The sequence below is a fragment of the Rhinolophus sinicus genome, linkage group LG12 (assembly GCF_036562045.2).
Source record: "Rhinolophus sinicus isolate RSC01 linkage group LG12, ASM3656204v1, whole genome shotgun sequence".
NCBI classification, from domain to species: domain Eukaryota; kingdom Metazoa; phylum Chordata; class Mammalia; order Chiroptera; family Rhinolophidae; genus Rhinolophus; species Rhinolophus sinicus.
Genome location: NC_133761.1, coordinates 52,613,234 through 52,632,853, shown reverse-complemented (window position 1 = coordinate 52,632,853; position 19,620 = coordinate 52,613,234). Strand labels below are relative to the sequence as shown.

Genomic DNA, 19,620 nt, shown 5'->3' with positions numbered 1-19,620 from the left:
TGTCATTCTCCCTGCACTTAAATGGCAAAACGACTGTGTCCTCTTCTTCTTCACTTCTAATGGCTGAGGGCCGTGAGCGTGGAGCAGAACTCTCAGTAGTGACAAAGTCTAGATGCTTCTCTGCCCAGGGATCAGCTTTGGCACTAATCCAGAGGACCATCTGCTCTGCAGGGAGGGAAGAGGGAGTATGGGTGAGCAGGAAAAGTGAGGTCAGCTTTCAGGGCAGTCAACCATCTCTGCCGAGCTCGCTCGACTGTGAACTACAGAATACTTACTGCAGGGACAGGTCCATAACAGGAGACACTGAGTCTGGCCAGTCCCTGAGCCCCCACCGCAGGGCGCCAAGATGACATAGTCACGACACGGGGACATTGATTCACAGCCAGGCACCAAATCCCTTTATCCCAGAGAGATTTCTTCTCATTCGTTTAACTATTACTCAGGGGAAATGTATGAATTAGTCTGTTCTGGAATTGGAAAGAAGCAATCAAATATACCCAGGACAATCTCAAGTTGGTGCCTTGAGTGAATCATTTTTCTATCTGGCTTTTGGCCACATCAACCCACCCTTGCCCCACGGGCTGGATGGTGGGCCCTTCTGTGTGTCCTGAAAGCAGTCTGGGCATCTCTCTACCTTTGCACTCACTTCCCTGGCTTATAATGGAAAGGTCACCTGCCTCCTCCCCTACGGACAGCAGGACAGAAATCTGGGTTTCCAGCCCAAGCAGGAGCCCCACCTAACACCTAGCACCATCTGGCACTTGCTTAGAGCTTAATAACTTAATAACTCTTTTTCATCTGAGGTGGGGGAAGAAGAGAAGGAACAGAAAGAATTATTGCACAGATAAAAGAAATGCACCAATAACCCCTCACCTTCCTTTTTTAAGCAGGCAAACACAGCTGCCATTCAACAGTATCTTCAGCTTCCCCCCCACCCCACCACATACAAACGTTCCCAACACTGAATATTTTATATAAAGCACCAGTTCCTAGTTCTGCCCTTGCTCACCAGTGCTGTGCAGTGGCTGTATGTGTTACGGGTATTGGGGCCCTACATGGTGAAATATGAGTTGTCTGTGTAACAGGAGTGTGTGGCTCGCACAACCATAGGTGTGTTGAAAATATGACCTGTGTAAAAAGATGTGCTTCAGAGCATTTTACTTAAAGTAGCAAAAACCTAACCTCTACTAATTGATGCTCGCTATATAAATTAGGTCATAAGCATATAATGCATACTATTTATATAATGGAATATTATGCCACCATCAAAGATCATATTTTAGAAAAATATATACTGGCATGGGAAAATGCACCCAGTATATTAAGCAAAAAGCAGATCACAGAACATAATCACAATTTTATCAATTATGTGGTAAAGTATTTGGAGGAAATATACCCAAATGCTACAGAGTTCTAGGTGATGTTGATTTTTAAAGTCTTATTTAAACTTTTTCATACGTTATTTATTATACAACAAACATGTACTACTTTTTGTAATTTTCAAAATAATATACTTTTAAATGGCAAACAAAAAAAGTATGTTATTCACCAATGGAAAGAAGCTATTCTGTTCCTGACCTGGACCCTAGATGGTTATGATGAAGCATTAGACTCTGAAACCTCACCCGGGGTGTCTGCCACCAGTTCTTCATTATATATATTTATATCCACAACCCAGAAACTTCTCCCCAAAATAGAGTGGCAGCTAAGACCCCTGCAGGTCAAAATAGGAGTCCTTTTCTTTGGTGTGCCATATCTGAAAAGGAGCCATTATCTGGAAAAAATGTGGATAGAAGACTGTTCTGGGGTACACTGGGAAAGTTGCAAGCAGCTGTGGTAGGGAAACCCCTTCCCCTGCTGGGGGAGAGCTGGTGCTGGTTCTGTCACTAACTGCGTGGCCACGGGTCATTCAATTTCCAAATTGAAAGGAAGATCTAGCATCTGCCCTGTTTCCCTCACAGGCCTATTGTGGGGTTAAATAAAATGATGTGTGCACTCTGTTTTGTAAGCTACCAAGCACCCAGTAAACGCAAAGTTTGGCAGTCCAAGAATAATAACTTCTTAAGATAATGACCCATGCTCCCCACTTTCTTGTAAGATATCAAGAGAAACAATCTATATTCCCTCTCACACTCTAGAAAAGTTAGCAGGAATTTTATCAGCCACATTTAACTCATTTCATGTTTCCCTGTACTTTTGCCCCATATAACACAAACTGTGCTCTGTGTTCACTCAACTCATTTCATTTTTCTCTTGGGCACAAGACAATTGGCTTTCCTAGCCTCCCTGGAGGGAAGGTGGGGCCAGAAGACTGGATTCTTGCCACTGGAATGTAGATGGAAGTTAGGTATGCCCCTTCCAGGCGGGGCCCCCCAACTCCCTCTGTGAGATCCTCCACATTCTCTCTCTTCCCTCATTTCCCGGCTGGTTGTACAAGGTCTAGAGCCCCTGGAAAATGGTGACATGCTAGACAGAGGAGCCGAGTCCCTGTATCACAGTGGAAGGCCACCCACCAAACACTGGATACAACAGAGATACAAGTAAGAAATAACCTGAGATCATTTATTACACATTTATCTTCCCTGACGAATACACTCCAAGACCATGGCCACCTCTCTACTCCACAGTAACAGTCAACGCATTTGGCTGTTTCCACATGACTGATGCAGGAGACATAGAAAACACAGGGTAAACCCAAACCTCATCCAACAGAAAACTCAGCCACGAAAAATTAAGATAATTTTTTTTAGATTTCTTGGCAGATTTAAGACCTGCTCTCTTATTTCAAAAAGGAAACGTGAGAGTGTGTGCTAATTTAAATAACTGAAAAAAGAAAATAAGAAAAGGGGAAACACATTTGGTAAACGAATCACAACAGTGTTTAAGGTGAGTTGCCAATAGGAAAGGATTATGATCCATCAAGATAGAAGAGGTTAGGAAAGGAGTCTACACCTCTTTTGAGACAGTGTGGACAATGGACATACACCATTATCATGAATCACTGCTCTCCCATATATTTCATCTTTATTTAGCAACATCCAGCAGGGCCACTAGGCTCCGCGTTGGGGAGTCCCCCAAAGGACAAGAGTGGAAAAAGGAAGTGCTGCCCACACCTCTGCTTTGACTCTAGCCAACCCTGCTCTTGCTTGTTCAGTGGCTGCTTACCTGGTAGGGGTACAGGGTGACCCCGTTGGTTCTCGACAGGGACCAGGTGCCATCCAGGTATTGGTGGGCCTGGATGGCCACTGAGTTGAAGATGTTCCCATTGCTGGGACTGGTGGCCATCTGGAGGCTGACCTTGGCCTGGTGGGTTGGGGACCCACTCTTCTTCTCGGCCCCATTGCTGACCCCGAGGCTGTTGGGTTTGCTGCTATGCTTGTTGGTGACGAAGGCTGTGTAGTTGGAGGAGGCATAGGGGGCGGGCACAAAGGCCCAATCCCTGGGCTGCTGGAGCCCACCCACGTGCCGGGCCCCCACCAGGGTGGGGATGTTGGAGAGGGGTGGGGGTGAGCCAGGTGAGCCATCGTAGTGCTCACTGCCAGCTGCCTGTTCCAAGGTCAGCACCATCTGGATGGCCTCCTGCTTCAGCTGGTTCAGGTGTGTGGCACAAATGTCACAGCGGTTGTCTCTGTCATTCCATGCCTTCCGGATGGTGTTGGGGACCTGGAGCTTGTCGTGAATCACAGCTGAGAAAGCAGGATCCTGGAGAACACACAAGCAGAAAAAAAGAGAGAGAGAGCCTATAATTCAAGCCTCGTAATTGCAATTCTGATGGCTGGTTTATAAGTTAAGCCCTACATGTATTCAAAGAGTTTGATTGACATCCAACAGAAATGAGCAGCAGACTGTCAGACGAACCTCCAGTTGACAAACATATTTGACAAATGTAAGATTTTTATAATGGAGACCTTAAGAAATTAAAAAAAAAAATTTTTTTCTAAGCATCCTCCTTACCAGGCCAGTCAAATAAGAACATTCCAGGCTCTTCCATGTGTGCCCACCGAAGAATTAACCATACCTGGATCCTCCGAAGGTGTTCATTAAGTAGACACAAATGTTTGTCCAGGCATGACAGGGAGGGCCTGCAGTCATTCTGGACGAATGCACTGTGGTGCCCGGGTCCCCTGTGAACCATGGGAAGTTGGTAACAAATGGAGGTGCTCCTTGGGGCCCAGAGCAGAGGTTCTATTCTAAGAAAATCTTCACCTCATTAGCACTATGTGATGAAAACCAAACTCAACAGATTCTGGACCAGAGATCCAGCCAGCTCCTGCAGCCCAGCAAACCTCTGCAGATTCGCTCTACTGACAACTTCCCCACGGCAAGCTGGCCGTGCCTGCGTCCACATAGCTGATACCCTGGTCAATTAGAAGAAAAAATGACTCCTTGACAAACAGTCCAATTTCCTTTTCCCCCCAGACGTCCTCTAAAACTATTGTCAAAAACTCTAGCTCAGAAGCCCATATCTAAAAGAAATCAGAAAATGAATTTTCTAAAGATGATTTCTTTCATTTTACTTTGCTTTCACTTTTCCAGGAAAGCAGGATTGCATGGAGAAATATGCACTAGAAGAATTAACTGGGTATCAAAATATTTGGGTTCTAGTTCCAGCTCTGCTACACATTAGCTGAGTGACCTTGCACAACTTAGCCTCTCTGAACCTCTCATCTGTCACACGAGGCCATCGCCTATCTTTGTTGCCAGGTCCTTCCAGCTCCATGACTCTGTTTGTGGGGAAACTGGGTCAGAACAATCCAGTCTCTGTGTGTATGAACAGAGCTACTCGGCCATATTTTGGGCCTGGTTGAACTTTTCAGAGTCAACAATTGTTGCAAATAATTGATGAGGCTTATCGCAAGGCTTATTTTCCTCTAGGATATTAAAAGAAAATCTGCCTTTCAGGAATTTGCTGTCAGCTTTTATGGGGCGGAAGCCCCATCAGGGCTGAATGGGGTTGGATGAGCTGTGGGTGAGGGAGGTGGGGTGGGGCACCAGGGCGGCAGGAAGACCAGTGCGGGGGGTTGTTCTTAATTACGATCCATCTTGATTATGGTCTCCAGCATTTTGTTTTCCTTGTTTAACTACCCTGAACAGCCCCTCAGCAGGCACTGATTAATTGATTAATAAATCAAGACGCCTCTTTACACAGCAGCAGCAAAGAGCGGCTCGCTCGGGAGGTAGAAACTCAAGACAGTCACGTAAAATGATGGGAACTGATACGAGGTCAAGGTTGGTGAAATCTGGCTGACCAAGTGACATGGACCATATGAGACCTGCCATGTGGTGTCCTTCTCAGGGACTCTGCTTTGTCCAGAGTCTCTAATCACACCTCAGAGCCTGTGGGACCCAAAAAGGTCCCTCGGGGACCGTTCTGGAGCAGACTGTCAAGTCAGCTTTCAGAGAAGGAAACTGAGCTCCAAAAGCGTTAAGAACCGGACTTTTTGACCACTCGTCCACGATTTTTCAGTTCAAGAGCCAAAAAGCTGTATTCATCAATGGACTCCCATTTTTTTGCACAAACATAGAAGGTTTTCACCACATTCACCTACAAAATGGTCCTTTATTCCAAAGGAATTTATTTGGGCCCCTATTGCACCAAGATACAATTTCTTGTTTTTTTCACTTAACATGACATAATGAGAATTTTCCCTTATCAATAAATGTCATTTGAAGACGTGATCTTTAATGACCACATGGCATTTCACCCTTCAGTTGTTTCATAATGCATTTGTTTATTCCTGCATTCTACTACATAACTGGAGACAGTGGGAGAAATCAGAGGCTGGCATTCAAAACCAATCCACAACCCACGGCGTATGCTTTCAAGGCCCCCAACTATTGGGTTTCAAGAAGCCTCAAGTTAACTGCTTATTTAGGATATTTTTTGTTGACTCAGTCATCTGGAAGAAGTGTCACAGCAGGGAGGCAGATATATGACCAGTCCCATCTACACATCACAGTTTCTTTTAGATGCTGGTAGAATCTGGATTTGACTCTGACCTCTGCAGTTGGACGTCACGTCCACTGTACAGAGACGACATACACCTGGTTCTGAGGACTCCTTCTCTCTTCCGTCTTTACTACTCTCCCTTGAAGCAGCACCTTCTTTACTCAGCTTATTGCTGTTCACTGCCCATCTTCTAACATTTAACAAATAGCATATGTCGGTCTCCGACATGCCAGGCCCTGCACCAGGCTGAGGACGGGAGGATGCATGAGGACCATTTCTGTCCTCTATGAGTCCTGGGCTACCTAATGCCACGTCCCTTTGCTGCCACCTCTAGTCCAGAACCAATCAACACACACTCAGATGCATGGAGCTCGGCGCTCCTCTCCTGGTTCCTGCATCATCCACCAAACCATCCGTGAATGCTGCCGCTGAGCCCACCACCCGTGTCACCAACGTGGCCACAGACAGCCCGGGAGCAGCACAGAGCCCACAGCTGCCTCATCTGGGGGAAAGCAGACACTGAGTCTTTAATGAGTATGCAATTCCTGGCTGATGTTGAAAAGGTGTTCCCTGGATTAAGCAACCCTGATCTGAAACTTTAGCAGCATCAAAAGGCCTCAGTGAGTCAAAAGCTACACCTTAGGGAAACTAAAACCCCTTTCAAGTGCTTGTCCACCCATTATAAATATTTGAGTGCCACTCAAAATTTCAAAGAGGAATAGTCTACAGACAGAGCTTTCTGCTTAGGGCTAGAAAAAAGAGAATACTACTTCAAGACAGAGTGGTAATAAATAGGAAGCAAAGAAAAATGGAGGCTTGAACCATGGATGATGCACACGTACTAAGCTTGGACACCCAAAAGGACGGCAGGGGCCCCAGCACGTGGATGAGGGAACACCACTGGCTCGGCTGGCACTCAGTCCCCTGGACCCACCGACAGAATGAAGCATACAGCCTGGCATGCTCCCTAGCTCATGGCTTCAAACACATTTGTATTGTCTCATCCTGATTCATTCTGGGACTTCAGGAAACATTCAGATGGGAACAGGTGGGACCCACGCACAAGTTGAACCTCTATTTTTAAAGTCCCTATTTTTATTTCAGCACATATGAAAATGGGCCATTGGGGTACTAGGGCAACATTTTCATCTTAAACATTGAGGGTTAAGGGTTCTGTGCTCAAAACATGCTCATCTTTCAAAAATAACACAACATTATTTTTACCCCACAACTACCATGAAGAAGAATTCAAGAAAACGGATAAAGTGCCTCAGGAGGAAGGTGAGGAGTAAATGAAGGTAACGTCCAGACACCTCGATCTGCCCGATATGTGGCTGCTACAAAAGGGCAAAGAAAATGTCATAAAATGATTTTCCAGTCACTTTAGAGCTCTTCTTCTTCTTTTAGGGGCATTTCAGGAAAATGGGCGTCCTGCTAAGTGTCTCTTGTAGTCTAATAACTCCTAGGTTCCATGTCTTCTGGAAGACTAATCGAAGAGATTATAATGACCTCTCTCTTCCCTTAAGCAAGGGCATCTACGCCCATGGGCCATGGGCTGCAAGGGCCATCTACGTCCTAGTAACTGGAAATTCTCCGTCTCCATCCTTGCCTGACCTTTCTCCTGAACTCTGAGCCTTTCATCCCAACGCCCCTAGAAAACATCGCCTGGGTGAAATACTCTTCCAACGGACAGTTCAAAATCAATGTTATTTGCCCGTAAACCTATCTGTATTCCAATAGTCCGTACTGCAATGAATAGTATCATTATCCACTCAGGCACCTAGGCTGAAAATCTAAAACCTTCCATGTCTACACCTTTCCCTGCAATCCAATCACCAAATGTGGAAGATGGTTCTTCCCAAAAGCCCTTGCACCAACCCTGCTCTTCATGCTCACTGCCATGTTAACACGTTTAGCATTTCTCATATCACCACTATCTCCCTGATTGTAGCCTTGACCGTGTCACCCCTCCACCCCTAAAAAAAATGATTTTACTAAAATGCAAATCTGATTATGTCGTTATCCGGCTTTCCTGTTCCTCCATCCTAAGAGCTTTGCTATTCTTTACAGTTTTCATCCGTAGAACGATTTCTGTTAGACTCAGCACCTAAAGAGGAAACATTCTTTCTTCCCATCTTTAATTCTCCCACGTCCAGCAGAGTGCTTATTATAATACATAGTAAGGGCTCAATAATAGTTTGTGAAATAAATAAATGCATGGAAATAATTCAACCAAGGCTAAAACAGTCAAGTAACAAAGCTGGTCCAGGTCCATCTTCCATTTATTTTACCTAAATGAGCTATTCACCCGTTACACAATTGTCACGAAACAAACGCTTTCAAATCTAAGGTTAATATAGTTTTCCAACTACATTTATTTTGGCTAACGAGCCTAATGTGGGTCTACCATAATATAGGTTGCGTTCTTTTACCTGACTCTTCCTTGAACTACTAGAATAGATTCTCTATTCTCTTGCCTCAACACACAATCTATTACTCTTTTCCCTAAGTTGCCAAGAAAGTCATGTTTATATGCAAAGGTTTTAGTTTTGTGTTTTTTTGTTTGTTTGTTTGTTTTGTTTTGTTACCATTAGGTTAGCTCATCAGCAAGAAAACAAGAGAAACCTACCTACAGGAAAACTCTAGACTGGTACTACACACTTTATCCAGCCAGGTTAGACCCCAGCAAGCAGGTAGCATGCTTATTTTCCTAGAGCTACTGCCAGCTTTCAATGTGTAAGGTGAGGCTGCAAACGAGGGCGAAAAGTCTGTAGAACTCAAGCAAGAAAACAAAAACCACTGCTCAGGCAAACCAAACCATTTACTAATGTTCTTCAATGCTTTCCACCCTCCGAGGGACACGTTGCTCAACAGTAAATGCTAATGAAACTTTCGAAGACAGGGTGATTTTCCATGTTATTTTAACCAAAAGGATACATTGAAAGCATCCCTCCAAAGCCTCTGGGTCTGTGGGGAAGGCAACAGCTGGACTCAGTGTCCAGCATGTGTTGTACAAATTCCTGTTGATGTTTGCTTCTGGTTTATTATTCTAGAGGCCTCCTGTGACAAGCTCTACAAGATATAAGCTGTTCTTCAAAGAAGGTTTCTTTCTACTTTGTTCTTACCCTTTCTTCTCCCATAAATGCTGTCCCATGAGGCCAGGAATGGAGGATGGTACTCTGAGAATCCAGTGTTTTGTTGCCCAAAGCGGCAGCTTCTCAGAAGATCAATGGAATTCACCTTCACAGGCCTTATAATCCTTCCTCCTCTGGGTTTGCATCCCCGCCCTTCCCCACCTCCTGCCACATTCCTCATCGGTGTCCTTTCTTTCTCAAGAATCTCAATGCGCTTCACAGCAGTTCTATCCTCAAAGACAGGTGCCAATATTAATGATTCTCTTTTTTGAATGGAAACAGAAAGAAAGTGAAAGTTTGCAAAAAAAAAAAAAAAAAACAGAGAGCAAACCTCAGGAGAATCTGAATCCAGAATACAAATACTCTCATTCATATAACAGACATTCAAACATGTCTCTCAAAGGACTGGTATTTTTCTCACCTCAGTAATTTCAGAAAAAAGAGCAAGATAATTTGGCCAAATCTTAGCCATTGGCAGAGAAGAGACCTTCAACATCTGAAATTTAAGGATAAACCCAAAATGCCAACTAGTGAACGTAACTTCTTCCTCAGGAAGCCTTCATTCCTCGATGCTCATCAGTCACCTGACCTTCGCATCTCATTTCCACCTGTACTTGGCCGGATGTGGAAAGTTAAGGGAACACAAAGGGTCATAACCCCGATCCTTTCTCACATGAGACTCTACTCCCCCAGTTGTCATGTTGAATCTACCCAGAGAGTTGACTGATGGTTAAACATCAGTACCCTTTACTCCTGTTATTCATGGCGTTTCCAGACCCACAAACAAGGCACATGACTACCTTGGAGGGAAGCCAGGGAATAACTCAGACTGACAAAGTAATGACATCCCACTGTTCTTTATGGGGAAGAGTGACCACTCTCACAGGTTTTGCCATTCTCATTGTCACTCTTCAAACTGGAGAGAGTTCTGAGTGGTTCACTGTTTTGGCAAAGAGGACACAAGCGTGGCTCATTCCGCAAAGTTAGGTGGTTGCAACAGGGAGAAAGAAAGGCCTGAAGGAAGACACAGGGCATATAATAATCACAGTTTGCTCCGGGGGAGGCCTGAGACAGCTAAAATGACACCCACTGCTGTGACAGCAACTCAGCCAGGCCCTGAAATCACAAGCAGCCGACGGACCTATTTCACTAACCTATTCCACTTTCCGTGGAAACTCCCTCCTGGACTAACAGGTCACATCTGCACCCAAGGCTTGTCAGCATTATGACTAGTCTGCGCCGTGAGCCAAAAGCACTTCACACAGGAACAGGGATCCCAACACACGAGGAAGAATGAGTGTCAAGGCATTCTGGGTAATGACTCCCGAGAATCCAAAAAGACGCCGAAGGAAGAGATGTTAAATGTCAGACCAAAGTTGTCCTACATAAGAAACCAAATTAACCTGGTGTGTAGTGGCTGTGGCCAGCCTACGCAATTCTGTGCTGGGTTACAGCGGAGAGACGGCGTCCTATTAAAGATGGCATGTGTGGCTTCAGTTTGAGTGATTGTATTCCACACGGGAGGCTGCGGGGAGCGCCCAGGGTGGGCGGGACGCCATTAACAGGGCTCCTTGCTGCCACGTGTGAAAACTGTTGCAGGTGATAAGACTTGTCTGCTTCAAAAGAAAAGGGAGATTTTTAATTGGAACTTAATAAGGTTAAGAATGGTTCATGCATTACTCAAAAGAATAGATGAGGTGTGTCTTTTTTTTAATTAAAGTTTATTGTGGTGACATTGGTTAGTAAAGTTACACAGATTTCAGGTGTACATTTCTATAACACATCATCCATATGTCACATTGTGTGTTCACCACCCAGAGTCAGTTCTCCTTCCATCACCATATATTTGATCCCGTTTACTCTTAGATAAGGTATCTCTTATCATGACCACAGGAGTAAAAAAAAATTATGTCTATTTCTCATCTTTTCCAACTAGGCAATTTGGACAGTGACTCTCACTTCTTTGAACACTTTTGATTAAGAATATGGGAGGTTGGAGTCCCGGTTTGGTCATTTAGTAGCCATGTGACCGGGAGCCATTTAAAAAAAGAAAAGAAAAAGAAAAACCAAAAAAAAAAAAAAAAAAAACCTCTCCAAGCTTTATTCTCCTTAAGTGTAAAAATGGGAATTGATAATACCCCCTATGTTATTGAGTTAAGGAGGGATTAAATGTGATAATATGTGTAACATGTTCAGCACAGTCCGTGTCCTTTGTAAGTGCTACGTAAATGGTAGCAATTATTATCAATGTTATTCTTCTCAGCACCTAATGCAGTGCCTTGTATATATCAGTTCAGCAGCGCACATGATGATACTGATGGCAAGTACAATCCCAGAGCTACCTTCATCCAGGTGGATTTAACAAACACTTTTAGAATTAAGAGTGATTTAGAACTGATCTTCAGTTAACCACCTCTTCCATTAGGATAAGTCAAGGTCTTTTCAAAAGAAATCAAACTAAGAATGGGTCCCTGGGACTCCTGAGCTTGGACACAGTGGCTCCTGGCCTCCTTCTCTGTGTTAAGAGGTGAAATAAACTGAGTTGCACATTTCCATGGAACTGAGAACATGCTGCTTCTCAACTAAAAAGTATTCCTTATTTCCCCCCAGGAGAAGGTAATGCTCCCAAGGGCCTTTACCGGATGTTCAGTTAGAATCACAGAGCCATCAGCTGGCCAGGGTCTTCTAGGAGCTGCCAACCTCTCCCCAACAGATGGAGAAAGAGAAAGATGATTTCACATTAGCATAACTATCTTCAAACCTGAAAATCTTGCTCTCCAGCCTATCCCTTGGCCCTGGGGAAATAGGATCCCGTCACAAATAGATTAAGAGCTTAGGATGGGAAAGTGGACTTGTAATACCTACTTACAATGTTTCCCTTATTAAAGTGTATGTTCAACATGACACACAGAAAAGTGCAGGACTTTATAAACATGAAGCACTAATCAAGATCCTAGTATAACACACTAACATTGTACCTTTAAATTATTCAAGTTTATCGAGGTTAGATGTATTTTTTATGTGTGGGCTCTAATGTACCATCAGGTGGCAAATGGATTTATTTTCAATCTGTAAGTAGCGAGCGGTATTAGTATAAGGCTGTTATGGAGACTGTTAATTATCCAATTATGAAATTGCCTAATGTTTCTTTTTCCTTTAATTGATTTTGTATGCAGGAAATACTGCAGAAATGTACTTGGCTATGTTTTCTTGGACTTACTACAAAAAGATAAACGTACCTAAAATTTGCTGTTTTGCTATTGTTTTTAAAAGATGCAATTTTAGCAGATAAGCTCTATTTTGATGTATCTCACAACAAACGTAAATACTTCTGCCAGTTCCCCTGCGACCTTACCCTTGTGACACAGTGTTTCAGGCCCCATGTAATTTGCTTCAAGTTGTCTTGTGAGACATCCTCATGTGACCCTCCAGTACAGTCAGGGTGGGCTTCCCTCTGTCCCACTGAAGCCCCTACATTTCCCTGCCTCTGGGCCTTTGCTTACACTCCTGTCCTGATGATAATTCCCACCCCACCTCGTAAACCACAAGGAAACTTGTGGGGGTGATGGGTAGCTTCACTACTATAGCGATGGTTTCATGGGTACAGACATATGACCAAAGATATCAAATCGTACACTTGTGTACAGTTCTGAGTGTCAATTATATAACCATTAAGCTGGGGGGAAAAAACCTTGCTCATCCCTCATAAGGACCAACTGGTCTGTGAACTCTTAGATGGGATGTCTTCCTCCGCCAGACTTCCATCGCATGTCAGTGGTCTGAGTTATTTCTATCACGTAGCAAACAGTTCCTTGTTAGTTAGAGCTGTACGTGCTTTATCTCTATAATCGTGGCAAATTCCTATGGGGCAGAAACCATGCTGTAATTTTAATAGTAATGATAATTTCTACTCTTGCCCCCTGGAGTCTACTCGAGACAGCAGCCAAGGAATCCTTTTCAGTCTCAAATCTGATCCTGGCATTTCTCCCCAGCCCCCAGCCCCACTTCCCTCAGAGTCAATCAAAGGCTTGTGCCTGACCCTGACCTTGGCCTTCTGCTCCCTCTGACCTTGCACCTACTGCTTGCTCCCTGACCCCCTCTGCTCCAGCCACAGAGCCTCTTGCTGTTCCTCGATCATACCAGGAACGTTCACTCCCATCTCAGCGACTTTGCACATGCCCTTCCTTCTTCATGGAAAACTTGCCCCTATGAGCTACCTGCCTGATCATCTCTTACCACCTTCAAGGTGTTCAAATATCACCTGTAATTGAGACCTTCCGTGACCACCTAATCATAATTGCAAACTTCCCTCAGCACCCCCTAACCCCCATCTCTGCTTTATATCTACCTTCTGACATATTATGTAGTTATGGAGTCAATTCATGATCTGCCTCCCCCTGCAAAATACACACTGGATAAGAGCAGGGATGTTACCTGTTCTGTTCACTGCTGACCCCCTTTTGTCTAGAACCATGCCTGAAGTATATAATAGGCACACAGAAAGTATTTGTTGAATGAAGGAACAAATGAATGAACAAATGAATAGAGTAAATCTGTTTTCAGTGCAAGGGATTCCCACATCTATTAACTTTATCTTTCTTACGGATTTTCACCACTTTTTGTTTTGTACTAAAGTTCTCTGTCTCTGTCTCTCTGTCTCTCTGTCTCTCTGTCTCTCTCTCTCTCTCTCTCTCTCTCTCTCTCTCTCTCTCTCTCTCTCTGCTGGATTTTAGTGTCCTTGGAGGACTAGGAGAGCTAGTTTGTTCTGACATCCCTTCCAGGGCCTTGGTTCTCAAGGCTTTGCCTCCAGACAACTCTCTGCAGCAGAATCCCCCTGGGAAGCCCATAACAAGGCAGATCCCAGACCCCTCTCAGATCCTCTGTATCAGAGTCTTGGCAGTGGGGTTCTGGAATCTGCATTCCAGCAAGCATTCCAAGTGATTCTGTGCTACACTGTCACAGAGGAAGGGAGACCGAGATGGGGACAGGAAAAGAAGGAAGAGATGGAACAGGACACCTGCCTTTCCCTTCCGAGGGCCTAACCCTCGCTGTGGACTTGAGAGGGGAGCTGAGCTCTCCACCCCACCCAACAAATTGCAACCCCACTGACAACCTCAGGGCTGGGGCCTGCCGCTTTTTCTACACAATGATTCAAGACGGTGATAAATGGCTCTTGGGACACAGCCCCGAGACTACAGGTATGAGGTACCAGATTCTCTCCCTACTCCCATGGTTCTCAGGTCCTGGTGATTTTGAACCCCTCGGGGACATTTGGAAATACCTGGAGACAGTTTTGGCTGAGACAACTGGGAGGGGGCTACTGACATCTAGTGGATAGAGGCCTAGCATGCTGCTAAGTGTCTGACCGAGCACAGGAAAAACTCCCCCGCGCCCCAAAAAGAATGATCCAGTCCCAAATGTCAGTTGTGCCGAGGCTGAAACCCTGGCCTGAGCCCTCTCCTGAGTCCTTCTCACCCGTGGGCATCTCTATACAGGACAAAGAGGGGGTGTTCTAAGTCCAGAAGCTAATTCAGGCTCTATCTACCTCGGTTTCACGTAAGCGTGGAGATTCTAAACTCTAAAAAGTGTAATCTCTTACTATTTTGACTCTATAGTTATGGCGTCGAGCTGGGCATTGTGGCTGTGTATGAGCATGCTGTGGGGGTGCACAGATCCCTTGTCTATTAAACCCCCACACATCGGTGGCGTAAGATCCTGGCCTGGTTCCCCAGACCCCAGCTTCCCTGCTCTCAGGAGACACATGCCATTGCCCTTGTTGGTGCGACAGGCACTGCTGACAGTGCCACTAGCTGTTTACAAGAGTGTGGTGGAAAAGGCTGATGTGGGACCCAACGTCCTGTCCACATGAAACCGTTAATCTGGCTTGTGGCTTAGGCAGCTGCTTGCGGAGCCTGTCATTTGCATCTCTGTCGCTTGGCCTGGGTTTGAGAGGGCACAGCTGAGATTGCTATTACAATGAAGTCACTTGAAGCCTCTAGCCAGGTTTCACAGCGTGGTGACTGTGCAGAGTCCCTCTTGGAGAAGGAAAACCAATGCCACGATAAGGAAAAGTCAGCTCTAAGATGTAATTTGAGGCAATTACAGAGACAACCAGAGATTTCTTTGTTCTTGCAAAACCACATTTATGTAGCCCTGGTATGTGCCAAGCTCTGTGCCCATTAGATTTGGTGAGAAAAGTCACAATGGCTTCGGCCATAAGTGTCGCCTGCTGGAGTAGACGCTTAGAGAACAAAGACCTGAGTGGTATATTAGTTTATTTCCACTCATAATACATTAGGGATGACGTAACACATCCTTGGGCAGAGGAAGTCCCAGCAACACCTGACAGACTCACTACTCTAAGAGCTAGGTGTGAGGTATTTGGAGGCCCAGACTTAACCATCTATTATCAGCCATTTGTTTATCTGGGGGTGAGATGGTTTAATCATGGAATAGTCAGCTGTATTTCTTACACGTCTTTCTTCCATAATGATCTTTAGTGAAAAAGTCTGAACTGAAAAGTCACTGAGATGAGAGAAGCATCAATGAAAGAGCTCTGTGTATGGCAGGATGGCGGGGCTGGGGGCTCAGCAGGGACCAGAAGCCTTTATCCAGGGATTTGACCACGCTCGCTGTCTGCTTCAGTTCGCATGTACATGCCCACAAGGTCAGAGAATCGGGCAGCCATCCTCAATTCAGATTCCCACATTATTAATCCTGACCAGGGGTTACTGCAGGGTAGTCTGGACTTCCAGACATGACCACAGGCCTCTACCATGACGTGGCATCTTCCTTTGTGCGTGCCCCCCTCTGACTCCCCACTACCAGAAGTTGAACCTCTTTAAGGGCTATTATCGTCACTGGCTTCTCAGAGGACCTTCATTGCAGAGAGAGCCAAAGAGCATCTTGAGGGTCTAAGCAAAAGCTGCAGCTGTTTTAAATCATCCCTTCTAGATGCTTCTACAGAGGCTCAACCACAAGCCCAAGTTAGTATTTGAAAGAGAGGGTGAACAGAGCAGGACTGTCCTCCCCACCGCTAGCCATTCTAGCCCATGGAAGCCTATAGTTTGACAGAACAGTGGTACTTATCTGCGAAACCATTCAACTATTCATTTGTTTTCATGTTTTTAAAGAAAGCTTTTTGATTATCTTTAACAGGCCCGACAAGAAACAGATTTGAATCAGTGAATGCATGCACATTGTCTACCTATGTAAACTAACTGTTTAAGAAACTTAAAACAATAGCAACTACACCACCCAAACCTTGGCTATCTTAATCTTATGAAGAGCATGAATAGCCTCAAAGGGAAAGAGTGTAAAGCAAAGATTTTATGAACGCATTCAGATGAGCAAAGGGGCCACACTTCCTATTTCCCCCACTCCACACACACACACACACACACACACACACACACACCTCTTAGAGGAACTCTGGTGATGGGGTTCAGGGAAACAGTACAGATAAGACAGGCTCAGGAGTTGATATTTATTTCCAAGGGTGGAAAGAAAATTCATGCTCCTCCTCCCCCCAGCCTCTCCCAGTCCTGCTCAGGATGAATTCTGACAAAGTTCGCTGTAGATGTGTTCATTCAGTGATTTGTGTGGTACAATAAGGGATCAGACTGTAAAACGGTGCCCCAAGTATTTCCTAGGTCACTGCCAATGTGCATAGAACACATTTAAAATTAGATTTTAATTTGGATGATGGTTACAGATTCCAATAAAATTTGAGAAATTTTTAAGAAATGTGGTATGAACTGGATTTGGACCTTCCATATCGATAGGGAGTCAGAAGAAAAGAAAGATTTAGGGCCTATGCCCCCCACATATATGGCCACATTTTAAAACTCTTTAACATGTAGTACTTTCCAATACAAATGCAGACAGACAGATTCTTGCCTGGTATATCGACTCATTCAATATAGTCACTCATCTCACTAATTCCATTCATCTGTCAAACACTTAACAAGAACCTAATTGTGTCAGGTTCTTTGATAGGTGTTGGAAACCATGGTCCCAACCTGCATGGAATACTACAAAATATACTGTAATCAAAGATTCAAAACAGAAAATAGTACTTCCCCCTCATCTGGGGAGCTGATGAAGGAGTTAACAGAGTGAGCAGAGCTCTGAACTTGAATTTTGAGTATCTGAGTTTTAGTCCAAGCCTTGCCATTTTCTTGTCTCACAGCCTTGGCCAAATCACTCCTTCTTGAGTCTTAGTTCCTTCATCAGTAAGACAGGATACTACTTATCCCTTGGTACTGATGTAAGGATTAAGTAGAATCACAGACATAAGAGCACTCGGTCAAGAGCTCTACAAATGCAACGTGTTATTATTACAAATGATGGGTCTTTCCTATGCTTACTCCGTGTAGAAGAATAGCCAGGGCATGAGCCTGTTCACAGCTAGAGAGCTCAAGGTCCAAGTATCACAAGGAATAATGGCATAACAGGACCAAAGAGGGCCCGCCCAGGTAAGCCTTTGGCTCCAGAGAAAGGCCAAGATCAAAGTGCCAAGCCAGGCTCAACGTTCAGAGACTTGTCCAGACCCTCCACACAGACAGGGAAATGAGCTCAGCTAAATTGAACACAATGAGTAGGTCAGAGAAGATAAGCCAGAAGGGGCTCAGTTTCTTCCCATTGTGTAGCAAGATTACCTTCATGTATGCTCTGCCCCAGGCTCATTAGAACAGTTGGGAGCAGTCACTTCCCTGGTCTCCTCTCCTCACTATGATGGAATTTTCCAGAAGGACAAACCAACAGAATCCCAGGTCATCTGAACTTCTGTTATAAGCCCACTTACAAGCCAGGTGAAGGGGCTCATTAAATGCTGTGAAGACGGTTACCAAGAGGCTCTGGACCCAAGAAGAACCTTCCACACATGTCCCCTGGGATCTTGGAATCGCCTCAAGGCAGAGGACCAGAATGAGAGACGTCCCCCATCAGGCAGGCCTGGTGGGCCTCTCTGCCCAGTCTGTGGTCATCCTCAGAGACCAGACCTGGGATCTGGGGCAGGGCCTGAGCGCTGTGTGGCCATCAGAATGGAAAGACCACCACCAGAGCGTGTATGGTAGAAGAACGCTCAGGATGCAGCCTCACCTGGGCTCTGATGGTCACACATCACATGCCTGAGTCTACCCGGGGGCAAAAGGTCAACAGTGGGGCAGCCCAGGGACTGGCAAGACACTTTGAACTGGGATGAGATTTTAATCAACCATGTTCTGAAGAATTGGCAGCTATATCTGTGGCTCAAGACACAAGGCGGGCTTCAGAGAAGGTCAAGGGTTTCATAGTGGTCCATGACGCTACAGTAAGGACCTATTTCTCAGTGAGCCCCTGCCTCTCCAGAGGTGGCTGCACCTCAACTAGTAGAAAACTCTCAAGTAACCTCCTTCAGAAAACAGGAGATTCTGATGTGGCAAGATCTGAGTCCCCATCTAGCCATGACTTCATCTAGCAGATGAATGACTCTCTGCTATACCCAGGATGGCCTGGATAAACTGTGCACATCTCGGGCTGGCACCTGACCCAGACTCAGTGGGTCCACCCACCTGGGCAGTACCAGGCCAGCTGTCTTCAAAGCCACTGGTTGAATCAGATTAGGTGAACTGTGAAGGGCAATTATTTATGCAAAAAAATACTCCCAACACTTTTTTCTGCTACCAACTACATGGTCAAGAGGCTATCCATTTGATTTAAAAAAAAAAAAAAAAATTTGTTCTAAGACAAAGTCTTTGAGAATATAATTTTATAAATATGTTTCAGGTGCAATTTCCCCCTGATTTCTTTGCAAACGCTTGTTCTCAAAGGACTGCATACTAGGGTTTTTTAAGCTTCAAAAACAGATATGTTCAATATTAACTTTACTATGTTTGGGAACTGCAAAGAGAGCCCAATGTAGACAGTGGTTTGATTAATACCAGATCTTTCCACATTATTACTTACAAGCAGAGTTTCAGTTGCTTTTACCACAAATGGTATAACCTGATTTATTGTTAGCTAAGCCTGGCCACCTTTCTTAGAATCTAATTCATTAAGCCAATATTATTGAGGTATTATTAAAAACCTTTAAAACCTAGGCAGTTAATATCAGGGTGGGGTTTTTTGGGGGGGGTGGTAGGGATTTCTAGTAAATAATTCAACATTAATGAGTGCTGTGTATTTCAAAGGTTTAGGAAAGCAGTAAAATGGGATTATTGAAGCTTCCCTCTTAAAAATACTGTGGTCCTTTAGCAAAACCACAATCTGCTAATGTTGTCATTTAAATTATTTCTAGCTAGTACCATCAACTGAAAACATGCTGTAAAACCTTCTGGAATCTGTTATTACAATTCCAGGCGCCTTTATAAATGTTTTAGAACTTAAGGGAAGAGGAAAGAAGACTCACTTATACATTTATGAATTTTATTCGCTTTGTAAATATGAATCAATTTACTTTTAAAAAATTAAAGACATGGAGTTCTAAAAAGCATCTGTCTCTGCATTTTTTTTCTGCGGTGACTTCATTCACTCAATGCATATTTATTAAGCAAC

General features: G+C 44.5%; 1 protein-coding gene across 1 annotated transcript in view; it reads right to left on the bottom strand.

Annotated features, from left to right (window-relative positions):
• KIF26B (kinesin family member 26B) overlaps nt 1–19,620 on the bottom strand; it is a 402,861-nt gene that overhangs the window by 247,899 nt on the left and 135,342 nt on the right. The window contains exon 3 of the mRNA XM_019730870.2: nt 3,166–3,702. Coding sequence (XP_019586429.2) covers nt 3,166–3,702 — 537 coding nt within the window. The remainder of the gene's footprint in view (nt 1–3,165; nt 3,703–19,620) is intronic.